The sequence below is a fragment of the Onthophagus taurus genome, chromosome 3 (assembly GCF_036711975.1).
Source record: "Onthophagus taurus isolate NC chromosome 3, IU_Otau_3.0, whole genome shotgun sequence".
Classification (NCBI taxonomy): Eukaryota; Metazoa; Arthropoda; class Insecta; order Coleoptera; family Scarabaeidae; genus Onthophagus; species Onthophagus taurus.
Genome location: NC_091968.1, coordinates 15,286,831 through 15,310,884, shown reverse-complemented (window position 1 = coordinate 15,310,884; position 24,054 = coordinate 15,286,831). Strand labels below are relative to the sequence as shown.

The following is a 24,054-nucleotide window of genomic DNA, read 5'->3' as shown; positions in this document are numbered from 1 at the left end:
ATAGCCGTATAAATTTTTTGGATCTTACTCTCATAAAGAATTACAAGGATGGTTTTATCAATTTCGACATTTACAAGAAACCAACAACTACTGATTGTATCATCCCCAAGAACTCTTACAATTGTACTGCTCATAGAAAAGGTGCATTTAATTTTTTGTTCAACAGATTATACAACACCCCCCTTAATAAAAATAACTTTCAAACAGAACTTAACAATATAATAAAAATAGGAACTAATAACGGCTATAACATCACCTTTTTGCAAGATATCATTAACAGTATACATAATAATAATATTAGAAAATTAGTTTACCCAAATTTCCAAACCAAAAAACAATACTTAACTTTAACTTATAGCCACAACTTGAACAAACTTAACAAAAATATTAGAAAATTTAACATCATCCCAGCGTTCTTGCCAGGTACAAAAATCAGCCAGATAATTACCAACAATAAACATAGATTTGATGAATTACAAAAGAGCGGTGTATATCTTATTCAATGTGAGGAATGCAATTGTAAACACGAGGGACAAACGGGAAGGAATTTAGACTCTAGACTTAAAGAACATAAAACGAAACAATCGTCCAACGTGTAAACACTAACAAACACACAAACATTCAATCAGCAATAACAATATCTCGATCCTTAAAAATATTAATAAATCAAAAAAGCTTGATCTCTATGAGGAATATTTCATAAACAAATATAAAAAGGATAATGAAGAAAACCTACTCAACGACATTTCCGACTTTAACAACCAGAGATTTTTTCAAAAAATGTTATAATATCCTTTTTATTTTAAATAGTCAGGTTCATTTCAAGAACTACATTTCAAATTTTCCCGCTTTCTTAACGTTTAACTTTCCTTAACCTAACAACTTGTTTCAATTACGCATCCTCAGTCCGCTCAAAGATATCGAAACGAAGAGTGTGACTCACGATAGATTTTTCGTTTAAAATTTTATATCTTTTGCAATTACGTTAACCACCCAAATTCAAAATTTAATCAATATTGTTTCGACTCAGTTCTTTCAAAAATGTTATATATTTCATTGTATTTTTGGCTTAACATGTAAAATTCTATATCTAAGAGAAAATTTTGAGGTTATACAAGGCGTGAGTGACTTGGAGGTTAGGATATTTACTTCGGTTTTTTTTGCAGTTTCATATAATCAATGATACAAGACAATTTTTCATAAATTTAATTGTACAACGAATTTTCATGTCTTCATTCGGAAGGTGTTTCTCTTGTCTCGATTCTCTCGTTATGTCCATCATTTGACCGATGACGGTAATTATACAAACTTTTTTATAATAAGTAGCTTTAGTGATATATTGTCCTGAACTCTTTGTTTATTTTATATGCCAGCCGTACCAGTAGATGCCTCAACGGCGAAACACGTGTTGCACCGAATTTAATAAATAATAAAAATACATCGTTCAAGCCAAACATAGGCTTTTATTTTCCTATTGAAACACGATGTAGCTGGAAGAAACCTTATCATTACAAAACGAATTGTGACTCAATAATCGTAAACCACGCAGCAGGATTTGAAGTCCAAAAAGGCGGTAAAGTAAATTTCGTAATAATGTCCAAGTCAAAATTGTCGCCGATAGTAGCGTCTACCATTGTAAAAAATTATATTAACCTTTAATTAGTCGCGTGGCTCCATATGGCGCCAACGGACTCTTAAAATCTTGTATTCTTTTGATACATTTTTCTAGGAAGTTCTAGTTTGAAATTATTCTTTTAGTATAGATTTGAGATACATAAAATCGGGCTAACATTTTTGCTTTATAATAAATTTTGAAACCAGAGTTAATTTAGTGGGACCGCGCGCCGCTTGGATGCCATTTGTCGCCACGCGAGTAGTGACGTAGGCAAAATTTCTCACAATTGGGTAAAACCTAACCTCACATCTACTCGTATTTCTCAGTTGTTTATTACCATAATGATTGATTTTATAAAAATGACTTAGTCGAGTGCAAAATTAAGAGCAAAAGCACGTTCTAATTGGGAAAGAAACCGTCCCCTTTCTCAAAAAGAAGTGGAAAAATACATCTTGGATAGTGAATCTGATAGTGACACTTGTATGAAAGTAAATTCAGAAAGTGAAGTAAGTGCGGTAGAAGACCATGTTGAATATAGTGAACATGATACTGACACTCAAGAAAGTGATAATTCTGAAGAAGATGTTGCTTCGTCACCAACACATGGGAATTACTATTGTGGCAAAGACAAAACGACAAAATGGTATAAGGTACCACCTCCCAAAACCAAAACCCAAAAATACAATATAATAACTCATTTACCCGGTTGTAAAGGGCCTGCGAAAAATGTTACAACTCCTGCGGAATCTTTCATTTTGTTTTTTGATGAATTTGTTCTTGATTTGCTTGTAGAAAATACAAACAAATACATCATAGACGTAGTAAAGGACAAATTTTCACGAACAAGAGATGATCGTTTAGTTACTAAAAACGAAATAAAGGCGTTTTTGGGTCTTTTGATAGCTGGCGGAGTTATGAGGTTTGAATTTTTGACGACTTATTTTCGGCAGATGATATGGGGAACGAATTTTTTTATACAACTATGAGTAAGCAGAGATTCCTGTTTATACTGCGTTGTGTCAGATTTGACGAAAAAGCAACACGAGCTGAAAGACAAGAAACTGACAAACTAGTAGCTATCCGCGTACTTTTTGATTATATAGTAAATAAATGTGGTCAACTTTTTACTCCGAGTGAGTATCTCACAGTTGATGATCAACTGGTAGCTTTTCGTGGGCATTGCAATTTCCGCCAGTACATGCCTTCCAAACCAAACAAATATGGTATAAAAATATTTGATTTGGTTGATGCTAAAAATTTTTATAATTTAAAAATGGAGGTGTACCTAGGAACGCAACCAGAAGGGCCGTTCAAAGTAAGTAATTCGCCAGGCGATGTTGTTTTCAGACTAATTTCTCCTATAAGCAAATCGGGAAGAAATATCACCGTAGATAATTGGTTTACCAGCATTCCCCTAGTCGATAATTTATTAAAAAATCATAAAGTGACCTTAGTCGGAACAGTCAGAAAAAACAAGAGGGAAATACCGGTGGAATTTCAACCAAACAGAACGCGTGCTGTGAAGAGCACCTTATTCGGCTTTACTACAACTACAACAATGATGTCGTATGTCCCAAAAAAAGGAAAATCTGTTATACTACTTGCAACTTTACACAAAGACGCCGCCATCGATAAAGAGTCAGAAAATGCACAGAAGCCTGAGGTATTAACGTTTTATAATATGACGAAGGGTGGTATAATGTTGGGCGAAGGACCAGAAGATGGCCTACGGTAGTTTTTTTCCATCTAATTAATGTTTGTGCCATAAATGCTCTTGTTATATATAACTCTACAAATAATGGCAACCCCTTGAACAGAAGAAATTTTCTGAAGAAGTTAGGTCGAGAACTGGTAGAACCGTACCAAATAGAACGGATGAATGATTCACACATTCCACGAAATATTAGAAAGAGATTGCATAGCTACTTCGATGAAGAAACTGTCGTCGAGCCACCTAAAACAGGAAGCCCAAAAACCAAAAAGAGATGTTACATCTGCCCCAGATCAAGAAACATATCAAGCAGAGTAAGTTGCATAATTTGCAATAAACATGTCTGCCAAGAGCATCAAAGAACTCAGTGTGCCGAATGCTATGAATAATGCTTTGTCCACAGTGTCAATGATTCATATTTTTTATTTTTTTTTAATGTTTTTTTTTTTAATTTTAGGAATGTAGTTATGTTTAGTTGATAATAAATATTTAAAAATAACTTTCATTAATTTTTGTCAATATAAATAAACTCTAACTAACCAATATACACCTTTGGAGACACTTGGCGCCACGCGAGCACTAACGTCATTCGGAGGACGCGACTTCTTAAAGGTTAAAAATGAAAATAAAATTATCAGATGTCAAATATGACAAATGATAAAGAATATAAAATGCAATTTGCTGCTTTTTCGTTTAAAATTTCTTGATTAAGACAGAATAACTAGAGCCTTACACAAAACCGTCCTCCACGAATCCAAAGAAAATTTATACAACGGGTCGCAAGTAGGGGCTGCAAGGCACTTTCTTAACGTAGCTGTAGCAGCGAAGGGGTTGGAGCAACTTGGTTGGAGCTTAGGTCTGGGAGGTGAAGTTAACTGTTCTTCTTGCTAGTGCAGAGTGGCTGGAGCGATGTGGTTGGAAGTGTCTGGGTTAAAGGGTTGGACACAGGCTCAAATTTATTATCGGGTGCAGGTTCAATTCAACGGGGTCACCAATAAAGAGTAGTGGTTTATATAATTTACTCTTTAGAATTAAAATACAAAGATAGACGTGTTGTCTTGTTGAATGCTTGTAATGGAATGGATCAACGTGTGCAATCTTACTACTATAAAAATGTGGACCGAGGTTTAGTATCCTCACAATCCACTGGATGACGTTATAGACTGAATTTGCAGCAATCTGCATTACCTACACAATCAAAGCGCTTGTAACTATACAAAAATTTATAATAAAATTTAAATAAATTTTATTATAATTTTCCCTCTGGATTTACACGGCTGTAATGCGACCTATGCTTACATATGGTGCAGTAGTATGGTGGTCAAAGACCCTACATTGTCTACATCTACTGCTGCACTTTATTAAAGTACAGAGACTTGCGTGTTTGTATGTTACAGGTGCGCTGCGGACTACCCCCACTGCAGCCATGGAAAACATGTTAAACCTTCATTTGTTCATCCAAGAGGTGGCATTGGTGACCATGATTCGACTGCGAGCAGCAGGACTTCTAATGGGTGAGAGAAACAGTAAAAATGCCAATCTCTGGAACGAAATGGTGGAATACTCACCAATTCTGGATTGTGTAACGGACATTACACCCCTACAACACATTTTTACGAAGAAATATCTCACCCACCCAAGTTCCACAGAAGTAGAGGTAAAAAACAGCCTTAAAATCTATACTGATGGTTCAAAGAGACGGGAAGGAGCTGGAGCCGGAGTCTTCTCGTATGATCTCCGACTCCACGTGTCTGAACCTCTAGGTAAAAGTACCACCGTCATACAGGCGGAATTAATCGCCATACAACTTGCCGCTGACGTTATTGTCAGATCCCACTTGGTAGGTAAGACTTTTACAATTTATACTGACAGTAGACAAGCTATTTTGGCCCTGAGTAGAATAACAATTACTTCAGGACTTGTTATGGGTTATCATCTGACATTGGAGAAGGCTGCAGTGCATAACTGTGTTATACTTCAATGGATAAAAGGACACTCGACTTGTTCAGGTAACAAGCACGCTGATAGGCTTTCCAAAAAGGCTGCCAAGCGAGCGCCATGTTCGCCTGAACTGATTTAATTTTTTGTTACAGCTTTATCAGTCCCCAATTGTAAACTTAATAATAAAAAACGCTTTAATAAACTTCCTTCATTTTTTTTTTTAATATTCCTCGGTACCGGTTTCAACCCCTTACTTTTGGTCCTCATCAACCGAATCTATATAATTGGCAGATTTTTTTTTATTTAACTAATGTACTTAAAACGTAAAAACTATATCTAATTTATAAAAAATACTTACGGTTAAAATTTTTTTCTTTTCAAAAATTAACATAAAACAACGAACATATCAAACTTAAAACATAAAAATATTTAAATAAAAAAATAAATAATATAAAAAAATTAAATAAATAAATTAATTTTTTTAATTATTATGCAAATTTATGTTTAAGAAAACATAAAATTATGTTTATATTTATGTTTTAATTATAAAACGAGCATGTTTTTTATCTGCTAATGTATTCCATCTTACTTGTACATAGCTTATTGCGGCAAAGTACCTTACGCAGAATGTGGGAATAATACAATTATTACACCGATTGTGAGAAGGTTGAAAAGGAAAAGTAAAGCTGTGCATAAACGAAACTTAACTTTAAAACAACGTTTGCGTAAAGCTGAACGTATGTTTTTAAATAACCCACTTTGTGGGTATAACAACGTAAATGCTGTCTGCTTCAATTTCTGTGCAAGCCAGTTACACTTGTCAAAGTACAAGAAACAAGGACGACGATATTCTGTGCAGGATAAAGTCTTTGTCCTATCTTTATATAAGCAGTCAGGTAGAAGCTACCGTTTAACCGTTAAGTAACTTCTTTTCTCTACCGTCTCGGACAACCATAACTAACCTACTTCAACGTATTAACATTCGGCCGGGATTAAATGAACTAATTTTTGAAAATTTAAAAGAATTCACCAAAGACAAAAATGAGGAACGTATGTGCATTTTAATGTTCGACGAAGTTTCTTTGGATGTTAACATTAGTTATAATGCTAAATCAGATGTATTTGTTGGATTTGCGGACCTCGGCTATAAAAAGAGATTCAAAGTTGCTGATCGAGCTTTGGTCTTTATGGTACAGGGACTAGTCAAGAAGTGGAAGCAACCGGTCGCTTACATGTTTTCTAGTGGGGGTGTTAATAGTAATACCGTCACTACATTAATCGTAGATGTAATAAAGCGACTGGAAAATTGCGGGCTTGATGCTGTTGCTACCGTATGTGACCAAGGTGCATCTAACCAGGGAGCTTTAAATATGTTGATAAACGCATCTAAAGATCAACAAGGGTCATCCAACACGTTTTCTAGGCGTCTAGGCTCCTCTTTGTATTTTACTCCGGTTACACTTGTTGAAGTTTCTGGTGCTATACGAGATTTGAGATGTGTTAGAAGTGTGGGCTGGGACGACGCGTGACGTTTCCGTCGAATGTATTAAATTTGTAAAGGATAGTTTATGTGAGCCGCTAGGAATTATTTTGACTCGATCTGTTGAACTAGGTGCTTTTCCAGACGTATTAAAAGTGGCGAGAGTGACTTCTGTTTTCAAAAAGGGAGATTCAAAAAGCGTTGCGAACTACAGGCCCATCTCCGTTTGCAGCGTCTTTTCGAAAATATTTGAAGTAATAATTAAAAAAAGATTGCTTGTTCTTTTTATCACGTATGAAGTGCTCTGCAAGTCCCAGCATGGGTTTCGTGAAGGATTGTCAACTGAGACTGCGGCGGTCGATTACTTCTCCTATGTTTCTCGGCATCTTGATACGTGGTTGGTCTCTTCGACCTTTCTCGCGCTTTTGATTCTTTGCCTCCTCACTTCATTGAACGAAAATTATATAGTGTTGGAATCCGCGAAAGTATACTTGAATGGTTAACTTCCTTTGCCTCTCGTAGATTAAGAGTAGTCCTTTCGGGGACAGCGTCGGTGGAGTCATCTGTTGATCATGGTGTCCCACAGGGCTCAATTTTGGGATCCTTAATATTTCTAACCTTTGTAAATGATATGCTGTGTTTTTTTGAGGATGTACATGTAGTGATGTATGCGGATGACACCTCCATCGCTGTTGCTGCTCGTGAGCCGGAGGAGCTTGCTGATAGAGTCAATAATGTAATGAAACGTTTCGATTGGTGTGCTCGAAATAGGAGCATTTCAAACGTTCAAAAAACGGTCTGTGTTAACTTTCATGTTCATCGTTCCCTTTCCGTTGAAAGTTTTATAGGGTTCTCCTTACAAAAATAAACAAGCTTCTTAGGCTTGACTGTTGATAACGGTGTGACAGGTGAGACAACGTGTGTAAAAAACTAAATTCATCTTATTTTGCGTTACTAAAGCTTAAACCGTCTCTGGACAGTCAATGTTGTGGTAATATAGGCCTATTTGGAAAGTACCTTTTTGGTTAAGAGTATTTTTTGTCGATGACAGCGTGTGTTTTAATAAAAGTACAAACAAACCTAACGTCTTTTATTTTTGGGGAAAAAAATGCCAAGCAACATTATTCAGCGCATATTTTTCTATACAACCATTTTTATCTTATAATAGCGTTTTTTTACCTACATCTTCACTTTTAACGGTATATAGATACATGACCTTTGTATTAAAAAACTTTGGTTTGTTGTCTGCACTAAAATGTTATTTATGGATTTAGCCAAACTTTCAACTTGCTATATCTCAAAACAACAAACATGATGCTTGGCACTTTTTTCTCCCGACCCCTTCAATTATAATTTAATTGTCTCTGTATTTTATTTTTGTTTGTATTTAAGTCTATTAACTTGTCACCAACTACTTTTTGTGGCAGAATACATTATTATTATTATTTTGTACTAGTCAATTCACATACAAAATGGTTCGAAGCTTTTGTAACAAATTACTTCAGAAACAACAACTAAAATTTTAAGGTGTATTTTTGCTAGATTTGGATTTCCAGATTGAGTCGTATCAGATAACACAACAAATTTGAGATCAGATCAATTTATACAATTTTTCAAAAATAATGGAATTGAAACGGCTATAACGAACGGATTAGCCAATAATGCCGTAAAAACTATAAAACGTGCAATGTTTAGCAATGTAAAAAGAAGTAGAAGGAGGAGAGAAATCAACCGAAGAACAATTAAATTTGATATTAAATAAAATGTTATTAGTATACGGAGTGTCTTACGTAACTGGTTCGTTAGAACTTTTTCAGGTTCCACTATTCGTAGAGGTTTGAAATTTTGGTAGCATGGGTTGTTCATTCGGAACTTTCGATCTAAAATATTTTCAAGATGTCCGCCACTTGCGGTCTACCGAAAGTAGACCACAGTCCACCACCAAAGTCGCTCCTTAATTTTCGGTTGGGTAACAAACCGACCGTCCAGCTTGTATGTATGTATCCTGCGTAATTATTACGCGCGCACTTAGGTCCCAGTGGGCCCCTTGTACATTCTCCCTTGGAGGCTCGAGGTGGTGGTACGAGAGGATTTCTAGGTGACGATATCGCCTACTAGTTGCCAATAACGTCTTTTAAACCAAGAGTTTTTTCGACAATTTTGGAGCGTACAATCCATAGCGCGTGTACCAAAACTGCCCTTGTAAACATGCCGATCTTAGACGTGCCCAGTGCATTCGCGGCTCACGTCGTTGGAACGCAGGTTAGAACCTGCACAGCGTTTATACTTGTTTACTTCACAGAAGAGTTTAGATTCGAACGCGCCAAGATTTATATTTTGAAGGAACACAAAACTTAAAGGTGTCATGGAATAAAGAGAACTTAGAAATATTTATAGAAATGTACAGAGATAATCCTTGTTTATGGAAAGTAAAATGTAATGAATATAAAAATAAAAATTTTAAAAACGCTGCCTACCAGAAAGTAATCGATTATTGCAAGGTTTCTGTTGGCCCAAAAGCAAATAAAGATTTTGTAATTAAGAAAATTCAAACAATACGTTAGCAGGTACGGCGCTTCCGAAGATAATGTTTATAAACCAAGTTTATGGTATTTTAATTTATTATTATTCACAAAAGACCAAGAAGAGCCAACTCAGAGTAAAAGTAATCTAGATGACACAGTAGACAATCAGATTGGAATCTTCTATAGAACTCTGTGTAAGCTATTACACCCCCATCAGTGAGCCTTCCATTTTTTCCCACATTAATATATATAAATTCATACTCAGCGTTTACAATAGCCATCAGAACAATTCTATAAAAATTTTTGTAATTAAAATACTGTGCTCCTGTTCTGGGAGGCTGAACAATGCCAATGTGCTTTCCATCGATAGCTCCTCCACAATTTATGAAATTCCATGTTTTCTCATAGCCTTCTGACGTTTTTAACCATTCTTCTTCGTTTTTAGGAAACTGAAAATAATACAGCAAATCAGTCGTCAAATAGTACAACTGCAATTAAACCAATGTTTATAACAAAAAAACGTATAAAAAGAAAGGCAACATCAAACACACAATTTTTGCAAGCCCGCCAACGTGGTTTGGAGAAAAACACCACTGAAACCAGCGAATATGAAGTAGTTGGCATAAAGGTGGCAAAAAAATTAGATAAAATGAAAAAATACACAAGCCATATATGCTGAAACATGAATGAATACAATTTTAAGTAACGGTTTATTAAACCAGTTGACTCCAAATACTGCAATTTTTGAAGACAAACTTAATGATCCTCACAGGTGTTACACTCATTTCATCAGTACACCGTCAAATTCATCAACCCCAGTACCTAATAATATGGATGAATGTTTATCACAGATAACATTGCCTATGGACCCAATAACACATGAGCATTCCACTACATCTGCAGTTGCTGAATATTATGAAGAAAGTACTTCTGTTAAAGTTCAAATAATTTCTGTGAGTTAAGTAAGGTTCTTGTTTGTTTTGAAATACCTATTTGTTAATTATTCAAAATATTTCGAATAACATTAAACACTATATTTAACACTAGACCTAGAACTAGAAACTTTCAGGTTAAGCCGTGTCTTTTTTGAAAAAATGTTTGATGTTTCGGATGTCATGTTGCAACCTTCTTCAGAAACAAGTTCGAAGTCACTTCGCGAGAAAATGACGAGTTACCGCCGCCCCGACCCGGGGATTAAAGAGCGCATGGGTGTTAACGACAACCAGAGAATGACGACTGGTTGCCGGACCGACGACTTAACGTCCCTTCCGAAGGACGGGGGGCGCCTCAACGTGCTTTCACCGGGGTTTGAGCGCGTGTTAAGCCGCGTACACACCGGCCCAACGAAAGCCAACGAATGGGGTTTGCTAGTCTTCGTTGGCTCGGTTAGGATGGTTTAGCGAACGCCAACGAACTTTCGTTGGCGTTCGTTCGCAAACCAAAGGGTAGCGGTAACTTCAAAGGAATCGGGCAATACAAGCGAACGCGGTGTGGACGGGCGTCGAACGCTAGACACGTAAACACTGCGAACTTTCGAACATAACCTAACATTTTTGAATAGCGACGGTTAGGTATAGTTTGGTGTAGTAGTGAGTGGTTTTCGGTGAGTATTTCATCTTTATTGAATTAATTATTTTTACCATAATTTATACTCTGGTAATATCACATATAGGTGGTCAGTCAGTCAATATGAAGAAAAAGAAAGAGTGGACAGAGGAAGAAACGTATTTATTAATAGAATTATAAAAAGGTAGGCCTCATTTGTGGGACCCTAGTCATAAATTAAAGACAAAAAGAAATGATGAGTGGAAGGAAATTTCTGGTATTTTCAACTGCAATGTTGAAGACCATTTCGAAGGGAGCGACAACGATGCGAAGAGAATAAGAAATCAGGCGTTGAAACTGAATGTATATAGAAGTCAAAATGGTTTGCTTTCGACAAATGAAATGTTTATTGGATAAATTTACTCCGCGTCAAATATTTGATATTTTACTTTAATTAGTCTTCTAGCCATAGCTAGATCGGATACAGGAAAAAGTATTCGAGTACCGGATACTTACAATGTATCCGGATACCCCTTTAAAAAAGCACGGATATTTTCTCCAAAAAAAGTATCCAGATACATGTATCCGGTAGTTTTCGGATACATTCTGGGATATTTTTAAAATGACTTAACTATTGTTAAACTACTATATTGTCATCCGTATTTTACTTATAGTAACTCCTAATCTTTTCTCCTATATTATTATATTTCTCCTATAAATATCCGGATACAGAGTATCGGATACTCAAAAAGTATCTGGATATTGTACCCGGACACAGAAATATCCGGATACTACCCAACTCTGCTTCTAGCAGATGAATATCCGGTTTTTTAAATTAAAAGAAAACAGACATCTTTTTTTCTTGTTTTTAATCAAAATTACAAATTTATTTTTTTGACAACAAAAGAGAATGTTTTTGCTATTAAGAAATGGTAAAAAGAAAAGGAAAACTTTGTATACAAATGTTAGATTATATGTTTTAAATTACATAATTTGTTTGAGGAAACGTTTAAAAGATGGCGTTAGCGTATAGATTAATTGTGTGAAGCGACCGGCGTAGGTTAAGTAGAATGCAATATTATCTTGAGTGTGTTTTTACACGATTGTTAATCGGCGTGCGTATTTATTTTCAATAAATCATAAAGACTCAACTTATAATTTCTTCAACTCAACAAGTAAACTTCCGTTATTTCCATTTAACCCATCAGGTTATGGGCCCAGGCCGGAGCGGAAGAAATTAAAAGGTTATAACAATTAAAGATAAAGGAACCAGTAGCGTCCAAAATGGCGGACATAAAGACGCAAATAAATCAGTTAAATAGCTCTAATTATCAAGTATGGAAATTTAAAGTAGAGTTATTGTTAACTAAAGAAGAACTATGGTAAGTAATAGTCAATGATGTACCGGACCCGGTAACGTCAAAGTGGACTCAGAAAGATGCGAAAGCAAGAGGAACAATTGGTCTTTTAGTAGAAGATACGCAATTAAAATATGTCAAAGATAAAAAGACAGCCAAGGACATGTGGGAAAGTTTACAAAAACACCATGAAAAGTCAACGTTGGGTGTAACTGCCAGATTACTGAAGAGATTATGTAAAGCATAATTAGAAGAGAACAATTTTCCAGGGCAAATGTGTGTAATGTTTTTGCTACAAAGCATACCGGAAACCTACGACCATCTAATCGTAGCATTAGAAAAAGATTTAACACAAGAATTTGTGAAGCAAAGATTATTAGAAGAATATGAAAGAAAATTAAGTAGAAATAATGAAAATACCGACACAGTTAAGGCAATGAAGATCGGAAAAGGAAAGGAAGAAAGAAAAATGGAGTGTTACTTCTGCAAGAAGCGGGGCCATATGAAGAAGGATTGCAATAATTATATAGCTCGGAAAAGGAAGAATTATGAAAAAGTCAAGAAAGTTGAAGCGGAAACTAATGAAGAAGAAGCTATTCAACTAGCGATGCACGCAAAAGAAGTTGCAGCAGAAAGAAGAGATCAAGAACATGAGCTGTGCAACAATGCGGATAAAGATTTCAAGAGGATTGGTCGCGCTGACGACTGGTATTTGGATTCTGGAGCAATCTCACATATGTGCAACAATAGAAAATATTACATAGATTACAGACCCATGGAGAAGACCAGTACCGTAACCGTTGCTGACGGAAGAAAATTGGAAATTGAGAGTAAAGGTACATGTGAACTTGAATGTACGTCAGGTAACAAGCGTTTAATATTAAAACTAACTGATGTATTACATGTTCCCGAACTCGTTAGTAATCTAATTTCTGTAGGTATGTTGGTTGATAAGGGGATACATGTTCATTTTGATGATAAAGGAGGGTATACAGAGATAAATAATGAAAAGTTAATGTTTTGCATAAAAATAGGCAAATTATTTACAGTAAATTTGACAAATAAAATTTATAGAGTGGTATCAATGCTAAACAGTAGGAGGTGTGTCCATGACATAGTACCTTAGCTCATAGAAATTTTAAAGACATAAGAAAACTTGAGATGTTGTATCCAGAGAAAATTTAGATAGATACTTGTAAGTGTGATGATGTTTGTGAAATTTGTTTAAAAGGAAAAATGACTAGACAACCGTTTATATAGAAAGTCAAATTAAAAACAGTTAATATCCATGATATAATTCATACTGATGTGTGTGGACCTATTGAAGTTTCAACTATGCGGGGTTATCGATATATTCTTACGATTATAGATGATCATACGGATTATACTAATGTTTATTTACTCAAGCACAAAAACGAAGTGGCGGACAAGATTAAAGATTATGTTAAGATAGTTGAAACAATGTTCAACAGAATTCCTAAAATAATAAGGAGTGATCGCGGTGGTGAATATGTAAACAAAGGTTTAGAAAATTATTTAAAGTCAAAAGGTATTACACACCAGAAAACATTTCCCTACACACCAGAACAAAACGGAACAGCCGAAAGGAAGAACCGTACATTAATTGAAGCTGTAAGGTGTCTCCTAAGTCAAGCAAACTTAAATAAGTGTTATTGGGGGAAAGCGGTATTAACTGCATGTTATTTGTTAAACAGAGTACCTTCAAAATCAACCAATAAAACTCCGTATGAGGAATGGTATGGTAGAACGCCAAATTACGATAGTTTGTTACCATTTGGAACAAACGTATTTTATTATGTAGATGACGTTGGTCAACATAAATTAGATGATAGAGGAAAAAGAGGTATTTTGTTGGGATATGAGGAAAATACTAAAGGTTATCGAATCTTAACAGAAAATGAAAAAATTAAAATTACCAGAAACATAAAAATAGCTAGTAATAACTGCAAAGATGAGAACAACGAAAAAGAGCTTGATTTAGGTAACACAATAGGAATTGATGTTTCTATAGAAAACAAAAACGTCGAAATGAATCAAAATAAAGAAAATACGGATTTATATTTAACAGGCGAAACTAAAGAAAAACGATTTTCGACAAGATCTACAAAAGGAGTACCAGCCAAGAGATTAATAGAATCTATAAACAATGTTCAAGAGCATTTAACAGAAGACCCATTAACGTATGAACAAGCTATAAATTGTGAAGAGAAAGGAAAGTGGCATAATGCTATAAAAGAAGAATTGACATCTCTAGAAAAGAATAATACTTGGATATTGACAGATTTACCTAAAGACAAAAAGGCTATAGGATCTAAGTGGGTTTTTAAGAGGAAACTTGATGACACTGGAAACGTCAAACGATACAAAGCAAGATTAGTGGCTCAAGGATGTTTTCAAAAGTATGACGTTGATTATGACGAAGTCTTTGCGCCGGTGACGAGACCCATTACAACCAGAACACTTTTCGCTATAGCTTCCAAAAAGAATCTACAAGTAAGACATTACGACGTTGAAACAGTATTCCTGAATGGTGAACTTGAACATGAAGTTTATATGAAACCACCAATTGGTGTAAAAACCAACAAGGTTTGCAAATTATTGAAGAATATCTATGGTTTAAAACAAGGGGCCAGTGAATGGTATAAAATATTAAACGAAGTTTTAGAAAAGCAACAATTTAAGCGAAGTTTAAACGACCCATGTTTGTACTCTAAAACAACTAAAGATGATACTTTACATTTAACAGTTCATGTTGATGACATTTGCTGTATAGCAAAATATGATAAAACATTCAGTGCTATGGAAGAAGAACTAAAAAGCTATTTCAAAATTAAATCGTTAAGAGAAATCAAGGAATTTTTGGGAGTTCAAATAGAAAGAGAAAATAACAATTTTTATTTACACCAACAGTCTTATATTCAGAAAAAGTTACAACAATTTGATCTCAACGATGTTAAAGGTAGCAAAATCCCCATGAATACAGGTTACAGAAAAGATAAATCAACGGGTTCAGAAGAATTCGACGAAGTAAAGTATAAAAGCGCAATAGGAGCTCTATTATATTTATGTAATAATACAAGACCTGATATTTCAGCCTCCGTATCTATTCTAGCGCAACAAACAAAAGGACTCTTGAATAGAGATTGGGTTGAAGTAAAAATAGTATTCAAATATCTAAAAGAAACAATAGACTTAAAATTAAAAATAAGATATGAAGGTGATAACAAAACGGACGTGGTAAAAGTTTATGCAGACGCAGACTGGGCGTCCGATTTAAAAGATAGAAAATCCAACAGCGGCTATTGCATATTTTTAAACAATATGTTAGTATCATGGCAATGTGAGAAACAGCAATGCGTAAGTCTTTCATCTACCGAAGCTGAATATATAGCTATTACAGAAGCGATAACTGAATTGGAATGGTATTTAAGACTCTTAAATGAATTGAACATAAATGCCGATATACCAATAGTGTATGAGGACAATCAAAGTTGTATAAAGATGTTGAAACCTGGAAAGATGAAAAATCGATCAAAGCATATTGATACAAAATATCATTATATAAAACAAAAGGTTGGTGAAGGAAAAATAATTATAAAATATGTGCCTACCGAAGATATGATGGCAGATTTGTTCACTAAACCTTTAGACCATATTAAGCTGAATAAATTTAAAACTAGTTTGGGTTTAATTAGGTTTGAATAAACGTTGAGGGGGGGAGTAGTGTAAGAATGCCGGTTCTAGAGCGGAAGTTAATCCTGCCAATCCTGCGGTGACGACACGCCTCAATGTATTAGGTATAGGGGGGGATACCAACCAAAGTTTGGGGGAAAAAAAATTAGGTTGGTATTAAAAGTAACTAGAGATCTAGGGATTTTTAGAAAATTAAATAGAAAAATTTAAATACAATGGCGCCACCTATGATTGAGTGGTGTAAGTACTAGATTTAGGAATTTTTTATAAAATTAAACAGAAAAATTTAAATGTAATGACGCTAGCTATGACTGAGAATTGAACTGTAAATTAGCGTAACTTGAGCTGAAAAATTAAATGGTGGTGGTGGTGGGAATATAGGATTAAAAATAAAAAAAAATCATTACATTTCAAATTAACAATAAATTATATTAGCATAATATATAAAAAAACCAATATATAATATAATCTGTGATTAACTTGAAATGACTACATTTAAGAAATAGATGCCGATGGAATTTCATCATTTGAACCAATATTCTTCTTCTTCTTCTTTATAAATTCAATTTTTTGCACAGTACATGTCTTGTTAAGTTCAAGTTCTCCAAGATATACCAAACACATTTCACGTAGTTCAACAATTTCAGCATCGGAAATCACTTCAGCAATACGTTTAGGTAGAAACACAATAAATCCAGCTTCCAGTTCAACAATTACCATAGGCCAAGCTCGGCTTGGAATACGTTTAGCTGCTACAATTGGATACGGTGTATGTAAATGTAAATCACTCACTTTTTTCTTAGGTAAAAATTCACACTGTCCTAAACGATTTAGATGTTCCATCTTTTCAATAAGCGGTGTATAAACTTCAAGTGAACAGCTTGGAGTGTAAGTTCGGAATGAATAAATTTCGCACTAGGCGGTAGAGATAATGTAACCGCAAAAAAAAAATAATGTGGTTAGACGCAATAACATCTCTCTAGATAAACAAATTTCCAATAACAACTGTTGATAAAATTAAAAAAAATAAAATTATCAAAAGGAAAATTCGAGAAACAATAGAAATTACTCACAGTATAAAAAATAAATCGATCCTAAGTGTTCCCAACACATCCCAATGGTTGGTAAACCATGTTCTCCACAATCTCAATATGATTTCGATGGGCAACATCCCGTAAAGCTCAAATACATGAATTCTTTTTTTAGTCTTAAATTCACAACCTCGGCTGCTGAATCAAACAGGCTTGATGGCTGTTTATAACTCATCTTTTTATAATTTGATGTTTATGTTCTGGTTTAGATTGAAGTAATTCTATAATGTCTTTTTCACCACATTTTATATTAATTTTCTATCTGTCCTATTTCCCGATGTTGTCATCCGAAGAAATTTATCTCTTTTTTTGTGGTAATTTGTTTTTCGTGGTATTTCGTTTGTTCGCCACTGTATTTTTTGCAGATGTATTTCTCAGTTGTGATAATTGCGGTTTTTGTGGTTTTACGTTATTATGCACGTGTTATTTTTTTATTTTATTATCTATTTACTTAGAATAACATTTTAATCAGTTGTGTCCCACAGATTGATTTCATCGGTTCTATATCGGTTAAAAATGGAAAATTTTAATCAAATTGGTGCGTCATTGAATAGTAAACTTGATTTACTTAACAATATATATGCAAGATCCAGTAAAACCTTGGTTAGAGTCTCTCGTTTGGAGTGTAATAGAGTATATCGTATAATAGCAATTGAGAGACATGTTAATTCGAGTAGTACATATCCCAAAGTTTTAATTGAATTGGAGGATTTTAAAGTCTATATACCTAAATGTTATGAAGATGAGATATTAAAGGATGATACGTTTAAAATTTTAACATCTTCAATCAATTCTATCGGATTGATCTTTAAAGGTTCTACCTATCTAATGGATATTTTAAATTTTGTAAATTTAAATGAAGTTTAATTTTTTTTATAATGTGAGTATTTCTATTGTTTCTCGAACTTTCCTTTCGATAATCTTTATTTTTTATCTTTTTATCTTTTACCAACAGTTGCTATGGAAAGTTTGTTAACCACAAGCGGAAATGCGCGTGAAAAAACAACTATATTTTAAATAAAAAACAATGTATTAAATGAAAAAATTTATTTAAACCAATAAAATGTATATTTAATCTTTACAATAAATTTTCTTTAGAAATCCAACTGTTCTGAGACGAATCAAAACCTAACCATTTCACGTACAATCTATCCCCTTTCCTCCTTCTTATCACTTTTTCAACGAGATAAACGTCAGGTTGTTTAGATAAACTGAGCTCAAATTCATAAAATGCTCCTGAAATGGGTTGACCATTCATATCCTCCAACAAATATGTTACAGGGTTTGTTATTTGAACTTTAGCAATTTTAAACAATTCAGTAGTCCAATTTGGTAGGTATCCTTTATCGAAAACATGTTTATGTCTACTGATTCGTACCGTATCACCAACTTTAGACTTTCATTTACCAGTAATTTTTACGAAATTGTAGACTGTACTGAGAAGCTGATTTTCAATAGATTTAGAATTTATTAAATTAGGAGCTAGGAGCTAGCTTTGTAGTCCTATGCTTTGAAGCGTTATAAATTTTAGCTACGTCATTCAAAAGATGTAACCATTTATGATTCCCGTAAAGACTAAAGTATTTATAGAGCCTTCTGTTTTATCTGACCAACCGCTTTTATCGGCACCGATACTTTTTCGAACTGAAAAGCGGTTGGATGGGTAAAACAGATTGGTACAGATAAATTTTAACAGGCCGGTTTTAACCGATCTGTTTTATCTGACCAACCGCTTTTATCGGTTGTAACACCGATACTTTTTCAAACTGAAAAGCGGTTGGATGGGTAAAACAGATTGGTTTCTGATCAAATTATACCGTTGACGGATGGAATTCTTATAGTTACTGGGGGACGTTAAGGATTGTCACAGGTTGTTATATAAACTGTTTTAACAGATAAATTTTAACAGGCCGGTTTTAACCGATCTGTTTTATCTGACCAACCGCTTTTATCGGTTGTAACACCGATACTTTTTCAAACTGAAAAGCGGTTGGATGGGTAAAACAGATTGGTTTCTGATCAAATTATACCGTTGACAGATGGAATTCTTATAGTTACTGGGGGACGTTAAGGATTGTCACAGGTTGTTATATAAACTGTTTTAACAGATAAATTTTAACAGGCCGGTTTTAACCGATCTGTTTTATCTGACCAACCGCTTTTATCGGTTGTAACACCGATACTTTTTCAAACTGAAAATCGGTTGGATGGGTAAAACAGACTGGTTTCTGATCAAATTATACCGTTGGCGGATGGAATTCTTATAGTTACTGGGGACGCTCTACGGACTGTGGAGGATATGGTTGGAACAAACCCCATTAAAACAAGGAACCATACATCTGAACATTTGTTTCAAGAGCAATATATAGCAGTAACAACCCCTTTAAAAAAAACAAATTCGAGACTGCATGTATACATATAAACCATTGAGTGGTGAGGTGTTGGTAATCATAAACTAACAGGATAGCCACATTGCTAAAAAAATGTGGTCAGCCACAGAGAAAAACAACTGTGCAGATGCAGGTGCAGGACGTTATAGACAAACAGGATGTCCACAATGATAAAATGTGGTTAACCGTGGCAAAAAACAACTACCATTGACTATATATATGACGTCCATGCTATGCATACACATTAGTTACCATCATGACATTCAGACGTACGGCAGTTGTAGATATTCAAGGTGTTCAAGTCGATTCAGAATTTGAAGCCAGAGAAGTCACTCTCATAGATTTAGACACATCCCACACGTTACATCTACATCTTCAGTCAAGCAAACCATTCCGAGCGCTGAACGAAAAGGACCAGAAGTCTTGTAGAAATTTAGAACGGCATCATCATCGATTGGGTTTTAACGATGGCTGGATCAGTCAAGGTATGGGTTTGAAGCTGCTCGATGATACCATTTCAAACTATGATCTTATCTATGTGAAGGGGAACCAGAAGGCACATTTTTTGAAAAATCGTCCATGCCATCCAAATCGATGTTGTAGGAATTTAAAGATTATCGACCTATCGCTAGAAAAATGTAATGTAGCCGAAGAGATTAAATTAAATGTTTCGTTAGATGTGTGTTGGTGTCATAACGGGTTCCCAGCCGTATGTTCGCAAAACAACGCATTAATATTAAAAAATTATGTAAACCAATCGAAATTTATGCTGTAAACCAATGAAAATGTATTGTACTATAAAAAATAAATATATATATTTTGTAAACTATTGAACTTTCATTCATTCAGTCCTTAACATACAACAAGTTAAGATGTACCCTAAGCTGATAATGATACATTAAAGCTACTGTTAAAACCCCGATGTGGTAATTTGGATGTTTATACAAATTTAAACTATAAACATATAACGCGTAAGTGGAACTTTACTAAAATTCAATGGGGTTTGTTCCAACCATATCATCTACAGTCCGTAGAGCTATTTAGAAAGGGGTTTAACGTTTGGTCTGAGCATATAAATTTACAATTTCAAAAAACTTATCGAGATATTAACATTTTAATCGGGTTCCGAAGTGTGAATCATACACTTATCCAAAATCCTAGGATAAATTGCCCCGCTAAATTTGATTGTAAAGGAGGTGTGCCAGCTCACGCAGAGTATCCGAGTATACATAAAGTTAAAGTTGAAATTCATATAGACATAGACGAGAATTAGAATTTCACTAATAATAACGAAAATGAAGTCAATTTATTACCTGTTATTATACATGAAATTGGTCACTCTTTAGGATTAGATCATAATAATCGAAATGATTCCGTAATGTATGCATATTATGGTGGAGTACCGATGACCAACGCAATTTCGATTCAGCTGAAAATTGTTATATTTGTCAAAATCCTTTCACATCTGACCAGGTTAAAGTACGCGATCATTGTCATATTGGTGGTAAATACCGGGGACCCGCCCATGCAAATTGTAATCTAAATTTCAAACTTCCAAATTCTATTCCAATATTCTTTCATAATTTTAGCGGTTATGATTGCCATTTATTTATTAAAGAAATGGCTGATGCTGATGAATATGGACTTGATGTATTGCCGAACAATAAAGAAAAATATATCAGTTTCAGTAAAAGAGTGTTTGTCGATAAATTAATCAATGAAGATAAAACTGTTGAAAATATTTTTTTTAAATTAAGATTTGTTGATTCGTTTAGATTTATGGCATCTTCATTAGACTCTTTAGCCGGTAACCTCGAAATAAATGACTTTATCAATATACGTAAATTCTTTCCACACCGGGAACATTTTAAATTGTTAACGAAAAAGGGTGTATTTCCATACAATTATATAGCCTCTTTCGACAAACTAAATGATACATCACTACCATCTAAAAGCATGTTTTACAACAAATTAAATTTAGAAGACATAAGCGATGAGCAATATTCGCACGCTCAATGTGTGTGGAAAGAATTTAATTGTCAAAATTTGAAACAATATTCCGACTTGTATTTAAAGACAGATGTTCTTTTATTGACTGATGTATTTGAAAAATTCAGGCAAGTTTGTTTTAAAACTTACGATTTAGATCCCGCGCATTATTATACGGCACCGGGGCTATCTTGGGATGCCATGTTAAAATTCACCAAAATTAAATTAGAATTATTGACGGATATAGATCAAGTTCATTTTATTAAGAAAGGTATCCGTGGAGGTATTTCTCAATGCTCCCTACGGTACGCTAAAGCTAATAATAAATATATGGATAATTATAACCCCAATTTCCCATCATCGCATTTAATGTATTGGGACGTGAATAATTTGTATGGATGGGCGATGTCGCAATATTTACCGGTTTCCAGTTTCAAGTGGTTAAATGATACCCAAATTCTAAATTTTAATTTTAATAATATATCAGATACTTCAGATTACGGTTACATTTTAGATGTAGATATCGAATACCCCGAGTATTTGCATGATACGCATAATGATTTACCTTTTTTATGTGAAAACATTTTACCACCTAACGGTAGATGTGAAAGCGATAAAAGATTGATTCCAAATTTATTTAATAAAACAAATTATGTTGTGCATTATAGAAATTTAAAGCAGGCCGTTGCTAACGGTCTTAAAGTTTCTAAAATTAATAGAGTTTTATCGTTCAGACAGTCTACCTGGTTGAAATCTTACATCGATAAGAATACAGCATTACGCCAATCCGCTAATAATTCTTTTGAAAAAGATTTTTTCAAGTTAATGAATAATGCGGTTTTTGGTAAAACCATGGAAAATGTAGATAAGCGAGTCGATGTAAGATTAGTGACCAGTTGGGATGATGTTCATACTAGCGAAATCTCCGGTCGTCCTCGTTTAGGAGCTCGGAGTTTAATTGCGAAATTAAATTTTAAAAGCATAAGCATATTCACAGAAACGTTTTCGGCAATTCAAATGGATCGTCTCCATGTCGTTTACGATAAACCTCTATATGTTGGTTTTACGGTTTTAGAATTGTCTAAATTGTTAATGTATAATTTTTATTATGATTTCTTAAAACCAAAGTACGGTGAATCTATTCGCTTATGTTACATGGATACCGATAGCTTCACCGTACTAATTGATTCCGATGATGTTTATAGAGACGTGAAATTGAATTTAGATAAATTTGACACATCGAACTACAGTCCTGATAATCAGTTTGACATACCGTTACATAATAAAGCTGTTTTGGGTAAAATGAAAGACGAGAATTGCGGAAACATAATGGTTGAATTTATCGGTTTGAGGTCTAAAGTGTATGCGAATAGGGTCGCTGATGGTCAACAAAGAAATCTAAAGGTGTTAAGAAAGCTATTGTTAAACATAACATATCTTTTCAAAATTATTTAGATTGTTTAAATTCAAAATCGGTTTTATTTAAAAAACAAACGTTATTTAGAAGTTTCAATCATAACATATTTACAGCATTACAAAATAAATTGGTTCTATCCAAGGACAGTAGAATCTAACAGGACTGCTACATCCATTGTATTTTTGTAGTCCACTACGGGTTGGTTGCCCGCACTCTACGTCACACTATTTGCCACGCCTGGTAACTGTCTGTGTTTTTAGAGGTTATATGATAGACATTAATACGTCTAAAAACATAAAACTTCAAAAATAACATGAATATGTCTAGCATATAACCTTTAAAAATACACAGCAAACGCATAGACCATAACAACAGCTGGGCGTGGAAAATGGTGTGACGTAGTTTGCGGGCAGGTTGTCACAACAATGGATGTAGCAGTCCTTTTAGATTCTACTGTCCTTGGGTTCTATCACCAAATGACTCCAAGCGATATATTTGTAATAATGGAATTAATACATTCGCTTGGGGTCATTATAGTATTAATGACGATAGTACATAGTTTAATTTTAAGTTAATTTATTCGTATTTATTGTAATTTATTGAAAAGTTCTCGATGGTTTAATTGTTTATTCGCTTTACTTTCTGTTTACATCACACTTTAGCTATGGTTCACATCTCATTGGTAAGTATGTTAATTTACACCATCGAGATTTTTTTTATTGTTTTAATTCAATTGCAGGATTTTAAAGTCTATATACCTAAACGTTATGAAAATGAGATTTTAAAGGACGATACGTTTGCAATTTTAAAATCTTCAACCAATTCTTTGTGAATTTAAGACTAAAAAAAGAATTCATGTATTTGAGCTTTACGGGATGTTGCCCATCGAAATCATATTGAGATCGTGGAGAACATGGTTTACCAACCATTGGGATGTGTTGGGAACACTTAGGATCGATTTATTTTTTATACTGTGAGTAATTTCTATTGTTTCTCGAATTTTCCTTTTGATAATTTTATTTTTTTTAATTTTATCAACAGTTGTTATTGGAAATTTGTTTATCTAGAGAGATGTTATTGCGTCTAACCACATTATTTTTTTTTTTTGCGGTTACATTATCTCTACCGCCTGGTGCGAAATTTATTCATTCCGAACTTACACTCCAAACTGTTCACTTGAAGTTTATACACCGCTTATTGAAAAGATGGAACATCTAAATCGTTTAGGACAGTGTGAATTTTTACCTAAGAAAAAAGTGAGTGATTTACATTTACATA

General features: G+C 34.2%; 1 protein-coding gene across 1 annotated transcript; it reads left to right on the top strand.

The window, feature by feature from the left end:
• Positions 1-21,326: 21,326 nt before the first annotated feature.
• On the top strand, positions 21,327-22,814 carry LOC111421711 (uncharacterized). Its single transcript, XM_071195227.1, has one exon. The coding sequence runs from the start codon at positions 21,327-21,329 to the stop codon at positions 22,812-22,814; it is 1,488 nt and encodes a 495-aa protein (XP_071051328.1).
• The last annotated feature ends 1,240 nt before the right edge of the window (positions 22,815-24,054 follow it).